General features: G+C 42.1%; 5 protein-coding genes and 2 long non-coding RNA genes across 10 annotated transcripts; 4 read left to right on the top strand and 3 right to left on the bottom strand.

Moving 5' to 3' along the window:
• The first annotated feature begins 1369 nt into the window (after positions 1 to 1369).
• LOC124349949 (probable U3 small nucleolar RNA-associated protein 11) lies at positions 1370 to 2618 on the top strand. The gene is made up of 6 exons (XM_046800906.1): positions 1370 to 1526; positions 1587 to 1648; positions 1712 to 2016; positions 2078 to 2208; positions 2269 to 2379; positions 2443 to 2618. The coding sequence occupies exons 1-6, from the start codon at positions 1470 to 1472 to the stop codon at positions 2530 to 2532; spliced, it is 756 nt and encodes a 251-aa protein (XP_046656862.1). The 5' UTR covers positions 1370 to 1469; the 3' UTR covers positions 2533 to 2618.
• On the bottom strand, positions 2416 to 3265 carry LOC124350054 (DNA fragmentation factor subunit alpha-like). The gene is made up of 2 exons (XM_046801057.1): positions 3064 to 3265; positions 2416 to 3003 (listed from the first exon to the last, which is right to left on the bottom strand). Exons 1-2 carry the CDS (start codon positions 3158 to 3160, stop codon positions 2558 to 2560), a joined length of 543 nt encoding a protein of 180 aa, XP_046657013.1. The 5' UTR covers positions 3161 to 3265; the 3' UTR covers positions 2416 to 2557.
• A 404-nt stretch (positions 3266 to 3669) lies between these two features.
• On the top strand, positions 3670 to 13872 carry LOC124349491 (xaa-Pro aminopeptidase 1-like). Of its 3 annotated transcripts, XM_046800153.1 has the most exons (15): positions 3687 to 3802; positions 3881 to 4128; positions 4237 to 4416; positions 4523 to 4634; positions 4840 to 4998; positions 5161 to 5425; positions 5539 to 5659; positions 11802 to 11948; positions 12023 to 12239; positions 12318 to 12551; positions 12626 to 12694; positions 12763 to 12839; positions 12922 to 13017; positions 13093 to 13167; positions 13290 to 13872. In XM_046800153.1, exons 1-15 carry the CDS (start codon positions 3769 to 3771, stop codon positions 13458 to 13460), a joined length of 2205 nt encoding a protein of 734 aa, XP_046656109.1. In that variant the 5' UTR covers positions 3687 to 3768; the 3' UTR covers positions 13461 to 13872. The 3 variants fall into 3 exon arrangements, with proteins under 3 accessions (XP_046656111.1, XP_046656109.1, XP_046656110.1); XM_046800155.1 differs by lacking the exons at positions 11802 to 11948; positions 12023 to 12239; positions 12318 to 12551; ... (3 more) ...; positions 13093 to 13167; positions 13290 to 13872 and adding exons at positions 5732 to 5878; positions 5954 to 6170; positions 6249 to 6482; ... (2 more) ...; positions 6882 to 6977; positions 7159 to 7538 and having other exon boundaries at positions 3670 to 3802; XM_046800154.1 differs by lacking the exons at positions 3687 to 3802; positions 3881 to 4128; positions 4237 to 4416; ... (2 more) ...; positions 5161 to 5425; positions 5539 to 5659 and adding exons at positions 7340 to 8636; positions 9508 to 9734; positions 10100 to 10391; ... (1 more) ...; positions 10671 to 10947; positions 11609 to 11729 and having other exon boundaries at positions 13290 to 13588.
• Positions 13873 to 13977: 105 nt separating this feature from the next.
• Positions 13978 to 15002, bottom strand: LOC124350140. Its single transcript, XM_046801161.1, has 2 exons — positions 14776 to 15002; positions 13978 to 14713 (listed from the first exon to the last, which is right to left on the bottom strand). Exons 1-2 carry the CDS (start codon positions 14998 to 15000, stop codon positions 14531 to 14533), a joined length of 408 nt encoding a protein of 135 aa, XP_046657117.1. The 5' UTR covers positions 15001 to 15002; the 3' UTR covers positions 13978 to 14530.
• Positions 15003 to 15320: 318 nt separating this feature from the next.
• LOC124350450 lies at positions 15321 to 15864 on the bottom strand. The gene is made up of 2 exons (XR_006920974.1): positions 15534 to 15864; positions 15321 to 15465 (listed from the first exon to the last, which is right to left on the bottom strand). It is a non-coding gene; the product is annotated as an uncharacterized LOC124350450 (long non-coding RNA).
• A 1346-nt stretch (positions 15865 to 17210) lies between these two features.
• LOC124349422 lies at positions 17211 to 21057 on the top strand. The gene is made up of 5 exons (XM_046800003.1): positions 17211 to 17542; positions 17608 to 17752; positions 17955 to 18213; positions 18278 to 19830; positions 19888 to 21057. The coding sequence occupies exons 1-5, from the start codon at positions 17405 to 17407 to the stop codon at positions 20874 to 20876; spliced, it is 3084 nt and encodes a 1027-aa protein (XP_046655959.1). The 5' UTR covers positions 17211 to 17404; the 3' UTR covers positions 20877 to 21057.
• Positions 21058 to 21780: 723 nt separating this feature from the next.
• Positions 21781 to 24287, top strand: LOC124350275. Of its 2 annotated transcripts, XR_006920635.1 has the most exons (6): positions 21781 to 21872; positions 22090 to 22176; positions 22255 to 22371; positions 22448 to 22586; positions 23396 to 24080; positions 24182 to 24287. It is a non-coding gene; the product is annotated as an uncharacterized LOC124350275 (long non-coding RNA). The 2 variants fall into 2 exon arrangements; XR_006920634.1 differs by lacking the exon at positions 21781 to 21872 and having other exon boundaries at positions 22026 to 22176.
• The last annotated feature ends 42 nt before the right edge of the window (positions 24288 to 24329 follow it).

The following is a 24329-nucleotide window of genomic DNA, read 5'->3' on the forward strand; positions in this document are numbered from 1 at the left end:
TGGAAAGAGAGAAACTGCTATGGGGAGACGGAGCCCAGCATCCCCCATGTTTCTGGGTGCTGGGCCAGCCAACACAGGGGCTGTGGCGCAGGAGCCACATCAGCCAAAAGGAGCCCAAAGGGCGTGAAGGAAAACTATCCCGAGAGACGCATCAAAAGAGCTCCTGCGCCAGGATCCTGATGTATGAGACTTCTTCTTCTTTTTTCTTTCTATCGTTTCTCTCACTCGGCTCCTAGTCCTCGGGGAACGTTTCAAATATACAAGAACAGAAACTGTACAGACTTTAGGAGCCGCACACAAGTTAAGTATATATGGTTTTGAAGGGGTGAATATGTATATACAGGAGGAGCAGTCAAAAAAGAGGAAATCCAATTTTAAAATTATGGGTGGATGTGTGGGTGGTGGTGGTGGGGGGGGGGGGGCTATTAAAATGAGAAATTTCCTACGCGGCTCCTATAGAAGGGTGGAGGGGGAGAGATAGGAGATTAAACTGCACGTACTTTATATCATGGGCTTTAGAATTATAAATGACCTCCTATTGAACGCGTAATGAACGATATAATGCCTATAGCTCTTTAGATCCGGTTGATTTATTTCCACAATAGAACACATCGAGCTCTATTTAGATTGATTCGATTTTAAATTTTTACGAGGCCTATATCTATATAAAATTCTATGCCATTTTTTGTTGGATATAAGAACATTTTTTTTTTCTTTTGCTGGCCGATGGCGGGGCCCAATCGGCTTATAAATTCTCCGTGTCGCATCAGGAGCCTGCGAGACATCGGCTCTGCAAACGGGAGGATCGACTGATGGGCTGTTTTGCATGATCCGCAGCGTCGATATTATTATTATGACGATATCACAAGAGGAAGAAGAAGAAGAGATCCTCTTTTTAAAAAAAATTTATTGTTTGATTCCCCGTCGAGATATTATGCAGATATTTTCTACACAGTGAGAAAAGCACCGCGTGAAAATCGACAGACTTTCTTAAGCAAAAGTCGAAAGAAGATTTTTCCGATGTCTGACTTGAATTTAAATCAAATTTGATTCATTCGTGTTTGTATGCGAGTCAATTTAAAAAAAGGTTGACAAGTCTACGACGGTGGTTATTGCGTGTTATTAGTGGGTGTGGTGTTGTGCGGTGAAACGGGGAGAGATGAAGGCAAATCAGGCTTTTCACGAGAGATTGAGTTTAACTAACCGTGAACATGAAATCCCCCCCTCTTCACAATATCTAACTGTGTGGTGGACTTATTGCGCCATCGTTACGCTTCCGTGATTTATTGGACACGTTGCGGTCAGCGTCACCTGGTGGTCATTTTATGAATTTTATTTATTTTCACCGCTAGATGGCTCTGCACGTGGTGGAAAAGTAGAAACAAAATTCTTCTGCTTCTTCACGTGTTTACGACAAGACGACAGTTGAAGCAGTTCCCAAGATAATTTTAGACAATTAAGCGGGAAAAATGGCTTCACTCAGAAATGCTTTCAAAACAAATAAAGCCCACAGGGAAAGACATCAGGTAAGATTCCAATGTAACGCCAAGATTCTGGATTGAATTGAATGTTGAATTTCCCCACAGCCTGAAGCCCGAGCTCACTTGGGTGTCTTGGAGAAAAAGAAAGACTATCGCGAAAGGGCCAAGTAAGTTTTGGCATTATCTTTACTTTTGTTTGCCTGCTCTGTTAAATGCATTCGTTCCCACAGGGACTTTAACAACAAGAAAGCAGCGTTGAAGGGACTCCACAGACGGGTACTGGACAAGAATCCCGATGAGTTCTACTTTCACATGATCAGGTCCCGCATGGAGGATGGTGAGCACATTGACACACCAAAGGAAGAAGAATGCACTCCAGAGCAACTCAAGTTGATGCAGACTCAGGACCTGAAATACATTTCACACAAACGTCTGGTAGAGTCCAGAAAGATTGACAAGCTTCAGTCCCAGCTTCACCTCATTGATGCAGAAAAATCAAACAATCACGTGTTTTTCGTTGACACAAAAGAAGAAGGTAAAACAACTCAAATCTATTCCAAGTCAAAACGATTTTCAATATGTGTGTTTGTTTGCAGCTAAAAATCTTGACGTCGCCGAGAGACTTCAAACACACCCATCTCTTCTTTCGAGAAAATCCAATCGTCCAAAGCTTGAAGACTTGAAAAAGATGGATCTCAGCAAAATGTTGACCAATGAAACAGCTGAGGTTAAAAATGCTTGTTTTCTTATGCTTGGAATATTTTGATAAATTCTCTTTTGATGATAGAATGTGGCTGAGGAGCGAATGAAATCTTACCGTCAACTCGAGAAGAGAATTGCCCGTGAGAAGCAACTGATGGTTGCCCAGCAGAAAATGGAACTCAAGAAAATGCTTAGAGTATAACAAATTGATTCGACAAAACTGTACGAAATGTAATTTAATCGACCCTTTCATTTATAGGGAAAAAGCGATACGAAGCCAGTTCGAGTAACACCTGGGACAAAGAGCACAGCGCCGATTTACAAGTGGAAAGCTGAACGAAAACGATGAATTCGGGGTACTTTGACACGGTTTTTTAAGGATGTAATTCTGACTGCTCTTTGGCTCTTTGATACAATTCAACCAGGTCCAAAGCATCTTTGATTTTTTTCTTCTGCTCCAACTCCCTCTGACATGCTCCAATCAGGTACTCCACTTCAGTCTGTGGTATGCCAATGTTTTGATGGCTGGTGAAGGAGGAAACCACATCCAGTTCTTCTTCGCTGAGCAGAGCAATAGACCCAGGACTTCGCACAAGCTTTTGCAGGATTTTCACAGGGTTGTAGTTGGAGTTCTCCGTTCCTGAGCAGTCAGTCACGTCAAATGCAGGTATAGGGGGATTCCACTGGTTGTTGGATGGAAGAATCATCAGCTTGGTGTTGTTGTCTAGGAATAATAGGTATTCATCCTCCAAAACTTCTGTCCCGTCTTCTTCCAGTACAATTTGGATATTTTCTGAGCCCAAGTTGAAAAGTGTTCTGGCTAAATTGAAGGAAAAAGTTCATTAGACTCGAAACATATCTTAAAACTAACGAATAATACCTTTTTGCATCAACTCTTCCATGCTTCCCGCCACAACACCTTTTTTGATTCTTCGGTCTTGACTGACGAGTTTGAAAGGTTTCTTGTTTGCATCCATGATCAGCTGGCAAAGAGAATTTGGGAGCTGTTAAACCTAATTCTACTGATCTCCAGTTAGAAACAAGAAAGCACTACCGATATTATACCCAAATTGACAGGGCGACTGACAACAGACAAACGAAATTTAAACAAACGTAGCAGACGACAAGTCTGTCTTAGTAATCGATACAACTTTGAATCGATATTTTAAGAAGTGATTTGAAATTCAATTGCAAAATTAAGGCAATGTATTTCTTGCTCTGTTTTTTTATCGACCATTTGGCTTTTCCAGGAGAAAAGTAAGTACCAATTCCACGACGGACAGGTGAAGGCCAAGAAAACCACAGGTAAGAAATTGAAGGTCATCACCATCCTCGACCATCATGTGTAAATATAGCCTCTTAATCCGACAAGTACGTATACAGTTACAAAATTGATTGTCACCATCATCTCCCAGCGGTTTTGATTTGATAAAAGAAGTGCCGCTGGTCATCTCCCAGTTGTTTCAACATTTTCTTTATTCATTCTTCTCCCAGGGTTCATCCGACCGTGCAAATAATAGCTGCTGAGTCCAGTTTTTCAAGTCCAGTTTCATCGCTCTTTTTACAAGAGTAAGAAGTAAGAGATATGGAGGCCTCAAGCAAATTTCATTTCATCACAAGTAAGTCATATTCTATAATTACTACAGTACCTAATAAATCTCACGAGTTCCAATTTCTTATTTTTTTGTCCCGGATAGTTGTTATTATTTGGTTGATGACCGAAAGAGCTCTGGCTGCTTCAGTCTCGCCAGTAGCCACCAGCAAGGCTACAACAACCAGCGTCTACCGGAATGAAATGATAGATCGACTGGCCTGTCCGCCGGATAATGGCCAACATGAGCCAGTCAACCGAGTGAATACGTCGCAGCGTCTGGAAATGTTAAGAAAGGCCATGACTTTGTCCAAAGTCGACGCTTACATCGTTACAGGAGACGACGAGCATCAGGTATTCCACTCAGAGTTGCAAACTGGCCCAGTCTGCCCCAACATGTTATGATTGTTTTTGACGATTGATTTGATACTCGATATTTTTTGTGGCTTGTTCCATTAACAGACAGAACTCATTTCTCCCGACAAAGACAGGCGGCAATTTGTCTCCGGCTTTACGGACAGTTCGGGGACAGCTGTCGTGACAGACAAACGAGCCGTTTTATGGACAGACGGCCGCTACTATCTGCAGGCCAATCTGCAACTGGATTGCCAGTGGACCCTCATGCAACCCGGAGACGACAAGGTTTGCCGCTTTTTTTATATTCAATGTAAATTTTTTTTTTCCCCACATCGCCAAACAGAGAATGCAGAGTTAATTTTGTCGATGATTTCGTCTTCATCGTGCGCAGGTAACGGCGATTAGCCATTGGCTAAAGTCCGTCCTGTCACCGGGTGATCGAGTGGCGGCCGATCCGAAATTGGTCAGATTTTCCCATTGGCTCCAATGGCGAAACGATCTAGGTATAAAGTATAGGAAACTCTGCACAGGTGTTGTGCGTCTGTTGGACATCCACTTCTCGTTCGGCAACATCCCAGCAGATTGCCTTAACAATATTACCTTTGTTAAAGTTTTCACCTATTCATGTGAGCTTCTATTAAAACCTTATTTCCCCTTCTGTCTGGGTTTTTCCCCCCACCTCTCTGTCTCTCTCTCCCGGTTATGCAGCCGTCAGCGACATTTGGCTGGATGCTTTGCCAACCAATCTTGTCGACGACGTCTGGAACGACGCCAAAATCGAAAGCTCTAATAAACCGACATGCAGCAGCAACAGCAGCAGCAGCGCTAAACCAAGACCCGCTTATGTTCACGACGTTGCCTTCGCTGGTATGTGGTTGGCTATATTTATTGTGCACTCTATCTCGGTCATATAATTTATACGTTTACCTTATAAAAAAAAGATAGGGAGGCCATTGAGTTCGTTTGATGTTTTTTAAAAAAGTCCATCTTGTTATTGAAATGATTTTCTTTTTATTTAAATTTTTGCAGGTCAATTGTGGCAAGACAAAGTGGGTGCGGTGCGGAAGGAGTTGATGACCCAAAAGGTCGACGCGGTGGTTGTGACGACGCTGGACGAGATCGCCTGGTTGCTCAACGTACGTGGCTCCGATGTAGCCAACAGCCCGCTGGTGGAGGGCTACGTCTTTTTATCGCTGGATCGGATTGTGCTCTTTATCCAGCCGGAGAAAGTCACGGGGACGATCCGGGAGCACTTGAACAGCGACCGCTGTCAAGAGGAGCCTATTTGTGTCGAGTGCGTTGGTTTGATTATACAGACAACAGAAACGCGTTGGGCGTTCCGTCTCTTTGCTGATCCCAACTTTGGCTTGTTTGGAATTCCTTTTTAAAATTAACCTTTGTTGACAGAGTCAGAGCCTACGAAGCCGTTTTCAAAGACTTGGCTGTTTTGGCACAAAATGTCAGTTCGGTCCTCCTTCCATCAACATACGCCTACAGCGGCGGAGTCAGTTTCGCCATCTACGAAACGGTAAACTCGAATTCAATTTGCCCCTTTTTGGTCGTCTGTTCTTATTGAGTAAAAAATGTTGTTTCTCGACAGATACCGGCGGACAAGAGACGGACGTCACCTTCGCCACTGATTTTATTGAAAGCGACGAAAAATGCAGTTGAAGTGGAAGGAATGAGAAACGCCCACCTGAAAGACGCCGTGGCCCTTTGTGATTTTATTTCACTGCTCCAAGAACAGGTTCCACTCGAATTCTATTTTTGGTTTTCTTGTTTTTTCTTTTCCTCTGATTGAATTGGACATGTCCTTTTAAAGGTGCAAGAGGGCAAGGAGCAATGGGACGAGTTGAAAGTGGTGCACACCTTGGACGAGTATCGCGCCCAGCAGGACTTGAATCGAGGGCCCAGTTTCAGTACGATCGCCGCATTTGGACCCAACGGCGCCGTCATCCACTACAGGCCATCGGTGGAAACCAATCGGGTCATTGACAATTCCTCGTTTTTGCTCATCGACTCTGGTGGCCAATATCTCGGTGCGTCATCCAGTTTGGGCTGTTGCGGCCCGAGATGATGGATTCGTTTTGATATGTGACGTCTTGTATTTCTTGTAGATGGAACGACGGATGTGACTCGAACGTTCCATTTTGGACGAGCCACGCAACGCCAAAAAGAAATTTACACTCGAGTCTTGATGGGAGCCATTGATCTGGCCACACTGGTTTTTCCGGACTCGATTGATGACACCCGGATTGACGTTATAGCTCGTCAACACCTATACCAGATCAGACTGGACTATGGGCACGGAACCGGCCACGGAATCGGCTCCTTTCTGAACGTCCACGAAAGTGCGTGTCCTTTTGAATCCAATTTTAATTCCCTTTCATCATCTATTCTTTTAACAGGTCCAATTCAACTGCGAATCAACAGCAAAGAACCGCACAAATTCCAGCCCAATTTCTTTTTCTCGGACGGTAATATTTTGCTTTCACCATTGACCCCGCCAAATATTTTCACTTGGTTGTATTTGCAGAACCGGGTTATTACTTGGCCGACGAGTACGGAATCCGATTGGAAACGATCCTGCGCGTCGTCGACCTAAACATGACGGTATATTAAACACACACACGCGATTGCGGTTTTGTTTACCTAAAGATTCGTCTTCGTTTGTTACTTTTGTTGTTTTTCTTTTCGGCTGTTGCGTCGGGTGGGTCACTGATGGATGACAACAAATGGCAAAACAACAGGAGGGCGGCGGGAATAGATTCCTTGGCTTCGAGCCTGTGACGATGGTTCCGTTCGAGAGCGACTTGATTCTAGCCGACATGATGACCTCCAAACAAGTGAGTCCCCTCAAAAACGCCCATCATCACCTCTACATAACCCATCATCTTTTTCTGATGTGTACCTTTCTCTTTTTCTTTCTTGCCCAGTCAAGCCAAACTAAACAATCGACTGGGGAGAATTGCCATTTTTATCTCGTAATATTTTGTTGGGTTTCCCGTTTTGTTTTCCCGTGTCTAGATGAAGTGGCTGAACGATTACCACCAACTGGTCCGGCAGAATGTCGTCGCCGAGTTGCAACGACGACAACAACCAAACCCGCCAGGGAAAACATCCGCCACTTCCTCCAAAACAAGCGGATGCTTGCCCTGGCTCCTGTCCAAAACTCGTCCGCTACCCCTTTGAGATATTCGCCCCCAGCATCGCATTCGACACGCTTCTTTCTTAGAACTATCTCATTTTTAACCAAGTAACCGAAAATTTCGCTTATAACTTTTACATTCGATCCGCTTTTTTTTCTTTGTGCTGAAGAAATCCTGACGGATGGAGTCGCTCACATTCCCGACATTCTCCGTTCAAGACAATTGGATACTCCCGAAAATACATCGTCTGAATATTTATATTTGAAAAAGAAGAACAAGAAAAAATTGGCTGCAAAAGTCTATACACTCGATGGTCGAGATATCTCAACATATTACAAGAGTTATGGCTGGTGGATGTGTGTGTAACCCCCTGGAGCAGAGGTCGATAAATCCTCCGACCAGTATAAAAACAAGGCTTGATTCTTTTTTAAAATAAGGAAAAAAGAGGCGTATTGAGTATCTCAACATTTTGTAGACATCTGCGAAAGAAGAGTGCTGGTGGAGGGGTGGAGGAAATATATATGCAGATTGGCATCGCAAAAGCTGTACGAAAAAAGAAAAACGACAACGCCCCCCTGTAATGCGGTACACGCACGAACGCGCTATATTACCGGAGATTAGAAAATACGCAGAAAATGTTTTTTTTATTCTTCTTGTTCACAACGATCCACACGGCGACCGCGCCCATTTCGCAGAGCTCTGAATAGTCGAATTTCCCCCTGCCATTGATTGAATGCCCAGAGACAATCGTCCCAATCTAAAGAAGAACACGAAACTTGAACAATCGAATCAAGAAACAAAACTTGAAAAAATTCCCCCACTAAACAAAATTTGAAAATAGAAGAAGAAGAAGAAACAAAAAAACTATCTAAATTTAGATGTATTTATTGAGGTATGGAGCGTTGGGAGCCGATGACCGAAATTAGACGGCGGGCGCTGCAGTTTGTTATATAAGGGAGAAAAAAAGAGGGGGGGGGTTGGGTGAAGGAAGGAGTGAGAGATGAAGAAACACGCAAAGAGAGAAGCCCTAGTCATGGGAGGGATTGAATACACATGACGAGCCGCTGCTGTTGGTCCCGAAGGCTCAGTGAGGCGCCAGCAGCTCGCACATCATCATCATCATCTGCCACCAACGTGTTCTCTCTGCTCTTTTGTCAAAAAACGTGTCGAAAAAGTCGTGCGGGAAAAAAACAGCATTTGCATTTTGTTTTTCTCTTTCAACGTGTTTCGAGTGGCGTCATCTTTCATGCCTCGTCATTCTTCATCGACAATCGACTGAAGACTTTTCTTCTTCTTCTTCAAAAATTCAACGCAAAATGTTTCGTGCGCAATTTCTCGTCCTCTTCATCCTCTACGGTAGGACAAAATTTACTTTTAATTATTTCTTCTTATTCGCCTGGACATTACCGGATGTTTGCTTTAGAAAAATAATTCAAAAAACAATGGCGCGTAAATCATTTTGACTTCCGATCGCCGCTACTCGCAGGATTTTAAAAAATTTCTATTTTTAGCGCCACCGCTACTTTTATTTTCAAAAACATTTTGTCGTGAGGGGAAAAAATGTCGAACCGACAAAATTTCACCGGTGGAGAAATGTTTCTCCCGCGATTAGATGTGTAGCGCGTCATCAGACATTCCCGAAATTTCGAATCAAGGTGGGAAATGATCAAAAATGATATCAACATTTGTTGTAACTTGTAGCTCAACGAGAGACAGTTGGCAGATGGAAATTCTAGACTTTGCAGATCCATCACTCGGCCTTGGGGATGTGTGCTGGTGTTGTCTGAAAAAACTCGTTAGCGAACAGATAGGGAAGTAACCCAACCAAAAATAAAAGAAAAAAGGAGTGCACTTTTATAGGTGATGAGTCACTCCGCCAAACCCATGCATCTTGTAAGAATTCCCCAGAAAATCTTAAAAGATAATCGAGTTGATGGTTTTTGGTGTACACCTTGTTACATACACACTGGCAGTCGGCATAGTTAAAAAAAAAAGGTCGACCACACATGCTGAACTAAAGACAACTATTTCCCCATGAAGAATCTCCTCCTTTTAAATTTGTGTGTGTGTACTATGCCGCCAACGTTGGCTTTTAATGTTGATGTCGGCGTGTCACTGGACGCCCCCGTACGGCGCCTATTTTTAAAAAGACGCCCAAAAGGCTATTAACGCCACATCAGATTTGATACGGCAGCATCTGGTTGAGAATTTTTTCTTTTTTAAATAGCGACGAAAGGCGTTTGGATGATGGCGGCAAGCGGTGGCGGCGGTGGTGGACGCATCACGCCCGATCGACTGGGTTGCCTGGACGGCATCGTCCAGGAGCAGCAGCCCATCAACCGCGTCAATACGACGCTGCGGCTGCAGCAGCTGCGGGTCGCCATGTCGGCCACCAAATTGGTCAGAGGAGCCCCGCTCAAGGCCTACATCATCACCAGTGACGACGAGCATCAGGTAAATAAAAATGATTTGCAAAATCCATTCAATTGATTAACTGTATACGCGGGATGATAATTTATGCCTAATCAAAGGCTGACGGGCCTGAGGGAATCCGTTATGATGGAATAATAATGTCAGCCGTATTTTGTAATTCAAAACACCCATATTTTGAACCCATCATACAGCCCTGGGGGGAGTTTCCTTGTCATCGTAACGAGGAATCTTTGTGAGTTGTTGGTTGAGCATCTCAAGATGTTTGGGTTGGACACGTTTCAAACTTTCCCGCTCAAAACTGATGGCTGTTTCAGGAATGTCAGACAAAATTTGACACGATTCATGTTCTCATGTTTACCTTTTTGATGTTGTTGTTGTTTGTGCAGACTGAAATGGTTTCCCCGAGCGACAGGAGACGCCAGTACGTGACGGGTTTCACGGGAAGCGCCGGAACGGCGGTCGTGACGCTCAACTCGGCCGCTCTCTGGGTGGACGGCCGCTATCACCTGCAGGCCGACCAGCAACTCGACTGCCAATGGATCATCATGAAATCCGGTCAGGAACAAGTGCCCAGCATCAGCGAGTGGCTCAAATCGGTTCTCTCTTCCGGCGACCGTGTCGGAGCCGATCCCAAATTAGTCAGCGCCGACCAGTGGCTTGAATGGCGCTCTGAACTCGGTAACTTTTTCAAATTCAATCAACTCATCTTTAATTCAGAATACGTCTAATTTTGTTTTCTTTCTGATTTTAGCCGAAAGCGGAATCAAACTGGATGCGATTCAGGCCAATTTGGTCGACTCGATTTGGAACGAGGACAACGGAAGACCCAAACCCAATCCTCGTCCCGCCTTTATTCACGACATTGTTCACGCAGGTTTTTAAAATCTTTTTTAAAAAACCTTTTTAAAAAATAAAAACTGTGAAATGAATAGAAATGTTTTGGTTTGGGTGGCACAGGCCAGTCGTGGCAGGAGAAGGTGGGCGTGGTGCGAAACGAGTTGAAGGAGCTCGGCCTTGACGGAATTGTCGTGACGGCCCTGGACGAAATCGCTTGGCTGCTGAATCTGCGCGGGGCCGACGTGCCGTACAGTCCGCTGGTCAAGAGCTACGCCTACGTGTCCCTGCATCAAGTCGTCCTCTTCGTCGAGCCGCTCAAATTGAAAGTGGCGCCCATCAGGGAGCACCTGGACAGCGATCGCTGTCCCCGGGAGCAGTCCGTTGACCTTTGCGTCGAGTAAGTTGCGCGCAATTTCTTTTATTTTCATTCCTTCCATCGGCGCTTTTTTTTTAAAAACGTCGGATGGAACGAGGGTGTGTCGAAAGCCTCTGGCCATCGTCCCTGATAAGGCGACGCTGCTGTTATTTACGGGCCTGTGAAGAAGAAGAGAGAGAGAGGGGGGGGGAATGACATATAAGGTAACGCTCATCATTCATCACAAACGTCACGACGGGGCCGCTAATGACTGTGAAAGTCTCGGCAGAGATTCCTTTTTGTCGATAGCACACGCGGCATAGCCAACAATCCATTTAGCCTTTTTCTCTTTTTATTTTATTTTTATTTTATTTTTCGTTGGTTGAGCGGATGGAAAAAAAAAAAGATGCGCGGTTATTGATTTATATGCACGGCGGCCGCATAGGCTGCGGGCCACGCCCTTCACGCCGGAAGATTTTTTGTTGTGGTTGTTGGTTGTGATGTTGCGGGACTTGTGTTCAAGCGAAACACTCTCGCTTTGTTTTCGGTGATGGACAACAATGAAAAATAATGATGGGGAGGTGCCCCTGTATCTAATCACTCGTCCCATTTACGGATTTTGAAAAAGCCATCAATATTTATTCGTTTTTATTGTTATTACTTTGGTGTGTGTGTGAATGGATTCCATCGGTGGAACTTAAAGGATAAGGAGATACGAGAATGTATTTACCGATCTGCCTCGTTTAACGGCCAAAGCCAATTCGATCCTTCTTCCGTCCAGATACGCCTACAGCGGCGGAGTCAGTTTCGCCATCTACGAAACAGTAAACTCCAATTCAATTTGCCCCTTTTTGGTCGTCTGTTCTTATTGAGTAAAAAATGTCGTTTCTCGACAGATTCCGGCGGACAAGAGACGGACGTCACCTTCGCCACTGATTTTATTGAAAGCGACGAAGAATGCAGTTGAAGTGGAAGGAATGAGAAACGCCCACCTGAAAGACGCCGTGGCCCTTTGTGATTTTATTTCGCTGCTCCAAGAACAGGTTCCACTCGAATTCTATTTTGGTTTTCTTGTTTTTTCTTTTCCTCTGATTGAATTGGACATGTCCTTTTAAAGGTGCAAGAGGGCAAGGAGCAATGGGACGAGTTGAAAGTGGTGCACACCTTGGACGAGTATCGCGCCCAGCAGGACTTGAATCGAGGGCCCAGTTTCAGTACGATCGCCGCATTTGGACCCAACGGCGCCGTCATCCATTACAGGCCGTCGGTGGAAACCAATCGGGTCATTGACAATTCCTCGTTTTTGCTCATCGACTCTGGTGGCCAATATCTCGGTGCGTCATCCAGTTTGGGCTGTTGCGGCCCGAGATGATGGATTCGTTTTGATATGTGACGTCTTGCATTTCTTGTAGATGGAACGACGGATGTGACTCGAACGTTCCATTTTGGACGAGCCACGCAACTCCAAAAGGAAATTTACACTCGAGTCTTGATGGGAGCCATTGATCTGGCCACACTGGTTTTTCCGGACTCGATTGATGACACCCGGATCGATGTTATAGCTCGTCAACACCTTTACAGCGCTGGACTGGACTACCTTCACGGAACCGGCCACGGAATCGGCTCTTTCCTCAACGTTCACGAAAGTAGCCTATAGGCTATAGCCTACGCCCAAGAATTAAATATTCCTTGTTCAGTCTAAAAATGACTTTTTCCGCAGGTCCCATTCAGATCAGAATTTACGGTAAAGTCGGTCATCATTTCGAAGAAAATTACTTTTTCTCCGACGGTACGTCTTCCTCATTAAATCTGTTCATCTAATACGAGTTGACGCTTATAATTGAAACATGTGAACAGAGCCTGGATTTTACCAGGAAAACGAATACGGCATCCGCTTGGAATCCATTCTGCGAGTCATCCGTAAAACATTCGAGGTATTTTTCAAAATGTTCAGCTCACAGCTTTTATCGTTTTCGACGTTTGGTTGCCATGTGATTCCTGCTATTTTATTTATAGCATGAGCGAGACAGCCGTTATTTGGGGTTCGAGGTGGTTTCCTTGGTGCCCTTCGATCCGTACTTGATCGTTCCTGAATTAATGACACATAAACAGGTAATCTATTTCATTATTATTACCCTATTTCCGTTCTCAACTTTTTTCCTTTTGACTGGAAATGTCTGAAAACAGCTTCACTGGTTGAACCACTACCAGGCCATGGTGAGGATAAAAGTAGGAGAGGAATTGAAACGTCAAAACAGAATGGTACGTTCATCTTTTTACAAGCTTTTGTCGTTTGATTCTATACTTGTTCGGATAAAAATGGGTCACCAACTGATGGTTCACGTCATTATCGGGCCATTTGTGTGTGTTTGATATTTTTGCAGCGAGCGTTTTACTGGCTCATGTCCAAAACGCGTCACATCACCGAACCGTGTCACCGGAGTCGCAGCGGAGCCACAGGATCCATCATCAGCACCTCGTCGTTAACTTTTCAATTCATTGCGACCGTTTTAGTTTCCGTCCAGCTGCTGGCCGTCGCCCCATTGATGAGTTAACGTGCACAACCTTTTTTGCCACTGAATCAGCTGAGTTCAACAAATTTGTTTTGCAAGATGAAATGAATTCAAAACTACGCCATGCATAATCTCGCATTTCCCTGACCGACCGGATCTTTTCTTTTTTTTTCAAAGTTATGCACCGAAAATCGCAATTGTTTTTAAATTTGGAAATGTTGTGAGCCCAAACAAGGTTAGAATCTAGTTTAAACGGGGATTGTGTTGTCACTCACCAGGTGTATTATATTTTCACTTACTTTTTTTTCTCTTAAATTGAATTTACTACATACCTGTGAATAACCAAATGTGGAATTGCCTTTTTTATGTTCCATCACAATTAAATACTGCACACTGGAGAAAACAATTCTAATGGACGAATGTAAAGTTAAATACAGTAAGTTGAGAAATTAAATAATCCCCTGAAATACTTTGATCAATTAAATAATCCCATTTGATAATTTTCTATTCCAAAACGATGGCGTCTACATCTTAGGATATTTTCTAACTAATAATATAGGTTACAATATTAACCAGTTACTACACAGTTACTACACAGTTACTACACCGTTACTACACCGTTACTACACCGTGGAAACTGATGGTTCCGGAGCAGCGGATGTTTTCGTCCTGAAGAAACGAGATGAAACCAACAGCTCCAATAGAAAAACCAGGAAAGAAAAGCCGCCACCTAGGCCGAGGACAATAAAAGAACTGGTCATGTCGTAAAGAGTCAATTGGCTTTTCTTTGGTCGGTAGGCCTCCCTCGCTAAACACTTGTCGATCGGCTTCAAATACCGCTGGGTAATTCGAGAATAGAGTCCCGTTTCACGCATCGTTTGGAGCCTGTTAAAGTGTCGGATCGGTGAGAAATTTGTCTTAATTCCATCAAAATGACGTAATGTACCCTCTATTAATTTTGGATAAATGAGGAAAGTTTTTAGCTACGCCGAAACTCCAAACTTGTGAATAATCCAATTCTTTTCCAAAGGTCAATTTGCATTCGCCGCCATGTTCCGCCATGCTCTTGTACACCAGCATCTCCCCAAGTCTCTTGACCTGATGAAAGCCAATCAAAGAAATGTGGAATCCATTCTATCAATCTTGTAATGGAAATGAATTGAATCAACTTCGACGTAAGCGCAGCAACCGGAGAGCAGAATTTGTTCAGTTTCTCCGGGTAACGAAAGGAGAAGATCTTCAGGATTCTGTCTGAGCGAGTCGCCGAGGGTTTTCAGCGCATCTATTTTCGAGTTCTACATGTACATTAATTAGTGAAATTGTTTCCTTTTTTTGTTTTTTAAATAATTTGACTTACCAAAATGATTTCGGCTGATAGGCTTCCTCTTTGGGTGATAATGCGGAATTTTGTGCTGGCCGCCAGATCGTCAAAGGTGTTGATAACCGATTCGTATTTAGACAAGGAAATGTGGGAGATGAGCGTTCCGGTGTAAGCGTAGACGAGGACGACGGCCATTAGACACCAGGAACCGGCCACGAAACGGAGCGGCAAACGGCTGGATAGCAAATGTCCTCCTAACATGACGATGGTAATTGAATTTAACCTTTTTTCTTAAATTATAATTGTCTATTAATTGATTCCTTGACGTCATTTAGGCTGTACCTTGCGTCATGAGAACAATCCAAGGGTACCAGATGTTGTCCCAAATGATTCGCGTGTTACTTTGTACTCGGATGAGTCCGTTCGATCCAGTGGCTTTTGTAATGGCGCTCAAAAATAACCCAGTGGCGACGAAAACCACAATTATCAAATACCACACCTAATTCTTCAATAAAGTTTACATATGGTATAGGAAATGACGCAAAAATATCCAGAATTATCACACACCGTTGGCTGAAAGGGTTTGATCGGAGCGGAAAATCCATAGTGGATTTGTGGCATCGGCTGGATGATGGCGAAAGTAAAAACGGACACGGCGACGGTATAGTCTATGTGGGTCAAAAGTTCGGCAGTTGGCGAAGAAAGACGTCCGTTTAAATCAGCATTCTTTTAATTGGGTAGGAAATGATACTTCAAAAATTAAATGAAATGAATGCAATTAAATCTTATATGACCTTTAGCAAAAGTTGATCGATCATGGCTGCGTCGACCGATCCTTTGCTCTTCACCATACTTGGCGTTACCTCGACGAAAGAATACCTGGAGGCTCATTTTATTTAGCAAATAAAAAGAACTTTTAAATGTTCCATGTAATTAAATTTGAAAATCAATAACTCACGTAAAATTCCAACTGGCTGACAAAACATCAAAAACGTCTTTGGGAAATCCGATGAAGCGGACCAAGCTCTGATTAGCCGGATTGCGGATTATGTTGAAAATCGGCGGTTCCTGTAAAGTATTCAAATTTCAATATTATATATTATAGCTTTAACATAATTTTTCAACTTGAAAACTTACGTGATAGGCGAGGATTCTTACGTGCGCGCCGGTAATAGATTTAGTTATTTCGATTTCCTGGGTGATACTTCCGGCTGCAAAAGCGACAGCTAATAGTTTAGCGACAATTAAACCGCGAATGAATAACATGATTTCCCGTTTTATTCACAGACGTCTTTTCTCGAGTGGTTCCTGTAGAAGTATGACAAGTCCAGCTCCTTTATTAGTTCTATATAGCTGATGAAGATACGGCGTGACTCGCAGCAAATGATGCACGTACGCCAGGAGGGACAAAATGTTAGTTAGACTGACTGGGCTTAGTATCATAAATGAATGAGCATTTTATCAAATGATTAAATAATATTGATATTTCGATCGTTAAACCGTATTATTGTCTTATTTAACTGTACCTCTCGTTTACTTCATTGCTAATTCTGTTAATAGTTAAATAATTCCTGGTTCCTGGCGATTATTGATCGCACGTGTCGAACTGAGATTGTTCGGTACGGCGTAGTTCGGTAAGCCATAGACGAAAAAGTGCTTTTGATTGATGGGCTGTTGTATTATATGATTTTCAATGCCCATCGGATTTGTGGGTCCATCAAATGTATCTATCGAATAAATCAATATCTCATAATAATTTCTATCACGGCTACAAATCGACCTTAAATGCAATAGCTTAACGAAATTGATACAGTCACTACCATTAAGAAGTAAATAACATCACACTGTGGCCAACCTTCTGGATTCGGTTTGGTGTTTGTGTTTATTTTTTAAATATTCGTTTTAAATTTTAATATCTTTAACACAAGATTTACTTGCATCTGATGATTTTTTTTTTGTTTTATAGAATACCTTATTAGTTAGATAATGCTGAGCTCTCTGAAAGCAATGCCGCCACCATTAAATGTTACTAGGTGCCTAAAAATATGTCTAAACTCTAAAGTAACAGGTAGCGCGATTGTATTCGCGAGGAAAAGAATCCTGCCATTTTTCGCTGAGACACCGAGTGAAATATGCATGTTACTCAATTTCTTGACATTATATTATTTTACATGATTCTAATTAAAAATGGTAATTTTTTTTCGATTTTTATTAAGATTTCTTAAAGTTTCTGGTTGTAAAATATTTGTGTGAATTAACACGTTATGGAGCCTATAATTTTCACATAATGTGGCATTTTTTAAACAGTCCACCGCAGTCCGCAGGTCAATACAAAAACTCGAAAATTCCTAGAATTCAAATCGTAATTTCCCCCCTTTGTTTCCACGTAAGTCGTTGGATGCCGACCGCTAGATGGTGTGCTGACTCGTTGTGTCGTCGACTCCTCGTCAAGCGCATCCTCTGCCCCTAGTTGGCTAGTTTAAGCGTTAGCGTGGTCACGTGTGATGTAGACATGCTACATGCAGGCACATGCAGTAAGTAGAAAAAAACGAATCAATCACGAACAAAGGAACAACCAATGTTCATGGTGGTTTAATGTTCATTGCCCTAATTCTTTTACTACATTATTGTGGTCGTTAGTTGAAAACACAAAATCATTGCTGCAATGTTGACTTCTGTACAACGAACCGTAATTGAAGCTAATCCTATAAATTACCCTTTTGGCAATACCCGGAGTAAAAATGTGTTGCAAGACTTCAATTGTGAAGCAGGTGGTTTTAACCTATGCAGTTCATCCTTGAAGGTAACCCTCAGCAGAGTATTCTGTTAACTGATAAATAATTTCTGAATTGAACTGTGTACATTTAGGTTCTCTTTCTGGGTAGTGGTGACCTGAGAAACACTCTTCAGATTGCAGAAGACGAAAGTTTCAATCACATGCAAATCCATTTAAATGACCTGAATCCATCAGTGGTAGCTCGCAACATCACAATTTTGAAAATAATATCAGCACCTGATTTCAACCCTGAAGATGATGAAGACTTAGCTTTCCTTTGGGATGTTTGGTATAATCTTGAATGGCCAGAAGTCACCCGTAAGAGATTTCAAGGGGTTTTGAAGGACCTGCTGAATGATTTGTACCCTGAAAATGTCTCAGTTCCAAAAACTAGTCAGTCTGAAATGTTAAAGAAAGTGTGGGGTTCTAATATCAGCATCTGATTTCAATCCAGAAGATGATGAAGACATAGCTTTCCTTTGGGATGTTTGGTATAATCTTGAATGGCCAAAAGTCAGCCGTAACAGATTTCAAGGAGTTTTGAAGGACCTGTTGAACGGTGTGTTCCCTGAAAATGTCTCAGTTCCAAAAACTAGTCAGTCTGAAATGTTAAAGAAAGTGTGGGGTTCTTGGCTTTCTGTTTTGTCAAAAACTGAATCTGAAGCTAGAGTTTTAATGGAAAAAGTTGGCTTAGAAAGGTAAAATTTTTATTCCAGTTTATAACTAGATCGATGTAGTAAATTATCTTCCTTTAATTTTCAGGAAGATGTCTATTTCTAAACACTGGCAGCTGTTGCATCGAAAAGAATTGGAAAACGCGAAAAACTGCGATTCCTTTTCGATGGCCATTGATGATCTAGCTTCTAACTTGGAAAGAAGTATTGGACTTGGAGGGTTGGACGATTCGTCGATGCAGAATATCCATGAAGAGGCTAAGCAATATTTTGAAACAGGTAGCTGTCGACTTGAAAACGATATCAAGATCGTTTGTCTTAATCCAACATTGCTTGACCACGCAACACTCCGCTGGACACTCCATTATTCCCTGTGTCCATTTGACGGATACATGCCGCTCCTGAAAGAAGAACTGGTCACTTTAATGAAAAACAAGATGATGATACGTTCCTGCCAGAAAATTCTCAAAAACCTTTTGTCTTGCTATCGAAAACGCCTCATCGACAGGAAAACCTTTGAATTGTTCTTCTATTTGGAGGATGCCCTGGAGTTCTGCTATTCTGAAAACGTCAACAAGTTCGACGTTATTGACTGCTCCAACATGGCAGATCATGTTGGGTTAGCGAATTTGATCCTGGCTTGCAGCGGAAAGTTGTCCGATCACCCATCAGCAATGTTGTTCACCGACACATTAAGATGGTTCGAATTTCAATCTGTCAAGTTTTACCTCGAGAAAGTCCTTTGTTGCCCGTTGAGCATGATCCCAACTATTTATGGATTGCGTCTCAAAAGCCGCATCGAACTTGGATTGCCCGAATATGTTGACTTGCGATGTCCAACGTCTCTCCCTGTTGAGGTTTGCTGGCAAAAAGCACCTCCCTTTCGTAACGTTGTCATGTCAGCCTCTCCTGCACTGAGCGAGTTCCTGAAACAGCTAGCGAACGTTTGCTTTGATGCAAAGTTTCCTTTACGAATCACTGGTGTCCCTCCCGGAGCCGGATGTGGCATGTTGCTGTATACCCCGCAAACGTTCAGCTACGTAGTGAACTCGATGATTCAACGGCTTGGAGGAGACCATTGGCTGAAGAATGATGTCAGGCCGGCTGAGATGAACCCCAATTTTCAACTCGCTAGACGAACACTTGAAGCTTGGAAAAATGGCCAGAAGATTCTTAAGTTATCCGCAAACATGCCTACTGCGTCCTGTGCCAAAATGGCTTCTCTATCAGGAATTCCAAGCATTCGATTGATACTCCTTCCGAAAGCGAAGCAAGGGAACTGTTCCGACTTTTCTGGACCAGGTGTCCATTTCATCGACAACTTTGAAGTGAAACTGGAAAACTTCTCAACCGGATTTGAAGACGCATCAATTTCCTTTCTCCTGATTCCTCATCACGGGCTCGAAAAAACTCATCGTGCTATCCTCGTGGATATACTGGATGGATCGGAATTTGTCGTCTTTGAGTCGTTTGAATCAGTGCAGGTCGAGGATTGGAGTATACCTTATCCCTTTATTCCTTCGAAAATCCAACTGGAAGTTCCTGCTCCTGAAGAATTTCACATGAAAGTCTACAGTTGCGTCGAGTCCGAAGATCAGTTCCATCTGAAAATAAAAGTTATTTCACCCGAAAATGCCGCAGGTGGGTTTGTGCAACGTTTTCTTGTCATTTCATCTGTTAATTTTGTTGTTGTTTTAGGAATAGTATTATTCATAAATTTTCCGGCGCCTTGTGAATCCAGCCACGAAATTAGAGTTCTCCGGATGCAGCAGCAGAAAAATTACGAGCCGTTGTCGCTGTCATTTCCGTATCCGATCATTCTCGAAAACATCCGCCTTATCCTTGATCCCACATGCCGCCATGTTGAATTAGTGGTAAAGAAAGCATTATGGGAACTATGGCCGTGTGAGTACAGACGTGCTGACGATTTGTACAACGTCATAGATCCAGATCAATTAAAACCTTGGAAAGAAGAAAAATCACTCCAACGGTCCTTGAAAACTCACATTAGTAGCCAGTTCAACATTAATCATCTGGCGAACACTTCCCTAATGAAAAAATCCCCTTTGAATGTTGTTCGACGCGTTATGAAAGCTCTGTTTTTGGATCCCGCTCGTCCTCGTTATGTCACCATCCAACGGATGAATGCACCAGAACCCGACTGGTTCTTTCTAGTTCATCGTCCTGTTTCAACAACTCCGACGGGCAGACCATTCCTATTGCTTTCGGCTATTGATTTCCGATTGGCAGAAAAACTTGTTAAAGGCGGCAAATGGAGCGAGGAAAAGAATGCAGAGGATTTGAAGCGAGTTTTCCCTGGAGGCAAGGAAATAATGACCATTCCGATTAAAACGACTGAAGATTCGAAGCTTTTAAAATTCGTCTTGCGGCTCAACAGTTCCAAGATCAAACCCAGCACTTGGCAGAAAAAAAACCTTACGTTGGGAGAAGACAGTCCGTGGATGGCTACATTCGTCTCACCACTTTACAGCGATAACCCACATTTGGATGTTGAATCTGCTGATTCTTCAAGCAGATCCATGAGTGACAACAACTGTTGCGCCGCTTGCAAGAAAGTTTCTCAAAGTCCAAAACGCTGCAGCCGTTGCCGAAGCTCTGTTTATTGTAGCGTGGAATGCCAACATCAACACTGGGCTCAGCATAAAATGGTTTGCAAGAAAGTTTAATTAGATTCAATGGATATGGACTGTTCAACATTTATATTTTCGTTAGGCTTTCGCTCAAGCCTGTTTAGTTTTTTTCCCCAAAAAAACTAAGAACTATTTTTCATGCTTTTGTATGTTTTTAATCTAATGTATAACCAAGTAATTTTTTTTTGTGTGTTTTCAAATACAGAAAAGAAAAGCAGTTAAATTTGTTTCTAAGAAAGTTCCTCGCTCTCTTTCCGCAGCTGCTGGGAGTAAACTAAATCATTAAATACAAAGTAAGACATTACAGTAAAAAGTGTTGTCCGACGTCGATGTTCATCTCACACCGCCCCATCCAATTCTTATTTTATTTTTCTACGTATTTGCGTTTAAAATTTTAATTTTTAATTTTTCCAGAGTTATTGAAGTGAAAGTGAAAAACTTTAGGATTACGGAACTCGATTGACACCGCAAGCGTCTGCTAGAAAATCGTAGAAAATAATGGATTAAGGTTATAGATATCTATTTGCAGCATCGCAATCGTATTTTAATTTACTTTTTAAATTTTCATCAAGATGCATTAGTTCTAAGTGGTAAAGTGACATTTTAAAAATTGTTTTCAAAGTTGAACGAGATGAAGCAAACTGTGACATTTCCTTTGAAGTTGCGCTGCAACTACCGTGAAACCGGTGAACTGTTTAACATGTGACGGTAACCAGATAATAACCTGATAGTATACCGCCTCTGCCTTCATAATCAACTTATCATATTATCACGAACACACGAAGTCAACTTGCCATTTTTTTTAGTGGATAATTATTGAATCTCAAGTCGAACCGGTAAAAGACTAGTCTGCATTGACGTGTGTTGAAGATAGTTTACAAATTACACTTGGTAGATTATTAGTTCCCATCAAATGTATACCTTCACAAAGTTTAAATCGCTGCAGCCGTTGCCGAGGCACTGTTTTGGTTCTTAAGAAAGGATCCTCGCTGTTGCCGCTGCTGCTGATAGCAAACCAGATCATTGTACAAAGTAAGATATCACCGTAAAAATTAAATCTAACAATTTTTAATAATAACTATACGTACTTTTCGCAAATTTTTACGCTAAAAACATAATTAAATCTATTGAAAAAATTTAAGCTTTTGGACTTGTATTAGGTTTACGATTATACCACTAGAGGCTCGCCTTTGTTTATACTCAAGTATCAAATTAGATGTCGCTAGCATTGCATTATTGTCTTGGTCAGGTCGAAACGTCGAAACTCGAAAGTTCTTGCTGCTTTCTTCATAGTTTTCCTTATGTTTTTGGAATAAATTTAAACGCATAATCAAATGTAAGTGTTCTTTTACTGATTCTAATACCTGCCTATTTTATTTTTATACCCATATCGTGTTTCTACTTGAAATTCTAGATTGTGTGCTACCTGACAACTTTCAACAATGTTAAGTTTACAGAAGTGTGAAGTGAAATTGATGTCACACCATGTTCTTTTAACTTATGACTTGAAAGCAATATTGCATTAAAAGAGGTAATAGTTTGCCACTGTTTTCTTCCCAAAGCATTTAATACTTAATAGAACTAAATTATTTTATTGACTATTGCAGGAATATGCTAGCGGCTTTGGCTACAACAGTAACTCCACATATTCTTCTGTATTCATCGAGCAGCCTTAATTGGATATGGGAGCAGGAGTTCTCACCTTTCGATATTCCATCTCCCAGAAGTTCCCCTAGCCCTGTTAAGGTAAGGTTACTGGATCACACAATAGTAGTGGTGGCTTTGTGGAAAGTTTTGCTTGACCAACAACTTCATTTGCTTTGCCAATCGTTGTCGGCTTCTCGAATTTCCCCCCATCTCTTGCTTGTGCTTTAGTTGCGTTCCTTTATTGCCCCTGTTTTCCAACTCGCTCTACAGATAAACAGCAAATCCCCTCCCACTTGCAAGGGTAAAAGAAACATCAATATCAAATAGATCCTTTTTATTTACTTGAAATCTTCAAATTAATGCCCACATTTTACCACTTTTTTTCCTTCGAATAACTTAATGGGTTGAAAAGTTATGTGTGTAAAAGTCACATCCTCCAATGGTGCCTTTCAATTTCAGAGAAATTTAATATTGTTACCGCTTAAGCTTGGTTAATGGTTTTCTGTGCACGTAGAAAAAGTTGACATTTACGTCAACGTCCATAAATCCACTCGATTTCTGGAAACCTTTGAATTTGATTTTCAGTAAATAGATCAGATTGCGTAGCATTGAGCTTTTTCCCGCACTACTAGAAATTTTTATAAAGTCGCGGTTGACAAATTAAAGTGTTGCAGCTCCCACAATCGAATAGAATCTCCTGAAGTTTATCATAAGACCTCGCCACCTTTGTACATTTAACCACAATTCGCTTTCCCTGTGCATTTGAATTTATCCATTTTTTTGCCCAAATTAGTTAAAAACTTTGCCTTTCACCGTCGACAGTGAAGTGAATGCTTGGGCTAAATTAATAACCGAAATTAAATTTGCGACCAATCGATTGTTACTTATTGTTTCTCGTTGTTTTCAAGGATCAAAGACTGACGCCGATCATCACCCGATCAGATTTGGAGTTTTTAATTGTAGCTGTATGCGGTGTGTTGGCGGCTTCTTGGTGAAGACGGGATGATCATGATTTGGGCATTTTGGTGAGTAGATGAGGCGTAAGTCTCGAGCTCATCTAGACCATTTTTATATTGTTTGTTGTATCAATCGAGTCTCAACGAGCTAGAGCGCGAACGTCTTCGCGTTAGTTTAATTTTAACGTTCTTCTTTCCATTTCTGATTTTAACGCTAAGATGGCTTCGTGGTCTTTTATTATTTTCAGCTGTCAGTTTCAGTTACTTTTAAACATCGGCAGTCACTATGAGATAATTTTAGGTGATAATTGATATTTATTGCTCCAGCAATAAAGCTCACTTGTTTAATTTTCGTTATTTTGCTTTTTGTCTACTTCCGGTTTCTCATTTTAATAGTTAATCGTTCTGTAAATATTCATGTGACAAACAAAAGAACCGAATATTCGTGATCCCCGTCCCATTAGGAGTCTTTTGATTTTGGTTATTGTAGACCCATCCCCAGGAACGTCAACCTAAAGAAGGAAAGGCCAGTTTGCATTTTCTTCACGCTCGAAGGTCGAAACAAAAACGTAAAACGTGTCATGCGACGGGGGAGAGGTTGGGTGAGGACGACACGTGTTGCATCATTATCAAGCAGGTACAATAGCCGCAAGGCTTAAGAGGTGGGTCAGGGTGAGAAAAAGAAAAAGGCGAGAGAAAAGGCTACGGAAATCTGATAATTTGATATTGGTTTTGTAGACCCACCCCCAGCAACGGAAACCTACAGAAGGAAAAGGCCAGTTTGCATGTCCTTGACGTTCGAAGGGAGATCATTACGTAAAACGTGTCATGCGGTGGTTAAGAGGTTGGGTGAGAATGGGAAGTGTTTGCTTCATTATCAAGCAGG

This window comes from Daphnia pulicaria, chromosome 7, assembly GCF_021234035.1.
Source record: "Daphnia pulicaria isolate SC F1-1A chromosome 7, SC_F0-13Bv2, whole genome shotgun sequence".
Classification (NCBI taxonomy): domain Eukaryota; kingdom Metazoa; phylum Arthropoda; class Branchiopoda; order Diplostraca; family Daphniidae; genus Daphnia; species Daphnia pulicaria.

Bases quoted from the DNA above. Each gene is read 5' to 3' on its own strand.
- LOC124350140 (XM_046801161.1), bottom strand. From the start codon at position 15,000: ATGTTAGGAGGACATTTGCTATCCAGCCGTTTGCCGCTCCGTTTCGTG. The intron at 14,714-14,775 runs GTAAGTCAAATT...ATGTACATGTAG, and splicing joins TATCAGCCGAAATCATTTTG to AACTCGAAAATAGATGCGCT.
- LOC124349422 (XM_046800003.1), top strand. From the start codon at position 17,405: ATGTTGACTTCTGTACAACGAACCGTAATTGAAGCTAATCCTATAAAT. The intron at 17,543-17,607 runs GTAACCCTCAGC...GTGTACATTTAG, and splicing joins TATGCAGTTCATCCTTGAAG to GTTCTCTTTCTGGGTAGTGG. The intron at 17,753-17,954 runs CTGATTTCAACC...TAATATCAGCAT, and splicing joins TTTGAAAATAATATCAGCAC to CTGATTTCAATCCAGAAGAT.
- LOC124349491 (XM_046800153.1), top strand. From the start codon at position 3,769: ATGGAGGCCTCAAGCAAATTTCATTTCATCACAA. The intron at 12,695-12,762 runs GTACGTCTTCCT...ACATGTGAACAG, and splicing joins AAATTACTTTTTCTCCGACG to AGCCTGGATTTTACCAGGAA. The intron at 13,168-13,289 runs GTACGTTCATCT...ATATTTTTGCAG, and splicing joins TGAAACGTCAAAACAGAATG to CGAGCGTTTTACTGGCTCAT.
- LOC124349949 (XM_046800906.1), top strand. From the start codon at position 1,470: ATGGCTTCACTCAGAAATGCTTTCAAAACAAATAAAGCCCACAGGGAA. The intron at 1,527-1,586 runs GTAAGATTCCAA...ATTTCCCCACAG, and splicing joins CCCACAGGGAAAGACATCAG to CCTGAAGCCCGAGCTCACTT. The intron at 2,380-2,442 runs GTATAACAAATT...TTTCATTTATAG, and splicing joins AACTCAAGAAAATGCTTAGA to GGAAAAAGCGATACGAAGCC.
- LOC124350054 (XM_046801057.1), bottom strand. From the start codon at position 3,160: ATGGATGCAAACAAGAAACCTTTCAAACTCGTCAGTCAAGACCGAAGA. The intron at 3,004-3,063 runs GTATTATTCGTT...CCTTCAATTTAG, and splicing joins GGAAGAGTTGATGCAAAAAG to CCAGAACACTTTTCAACTTG.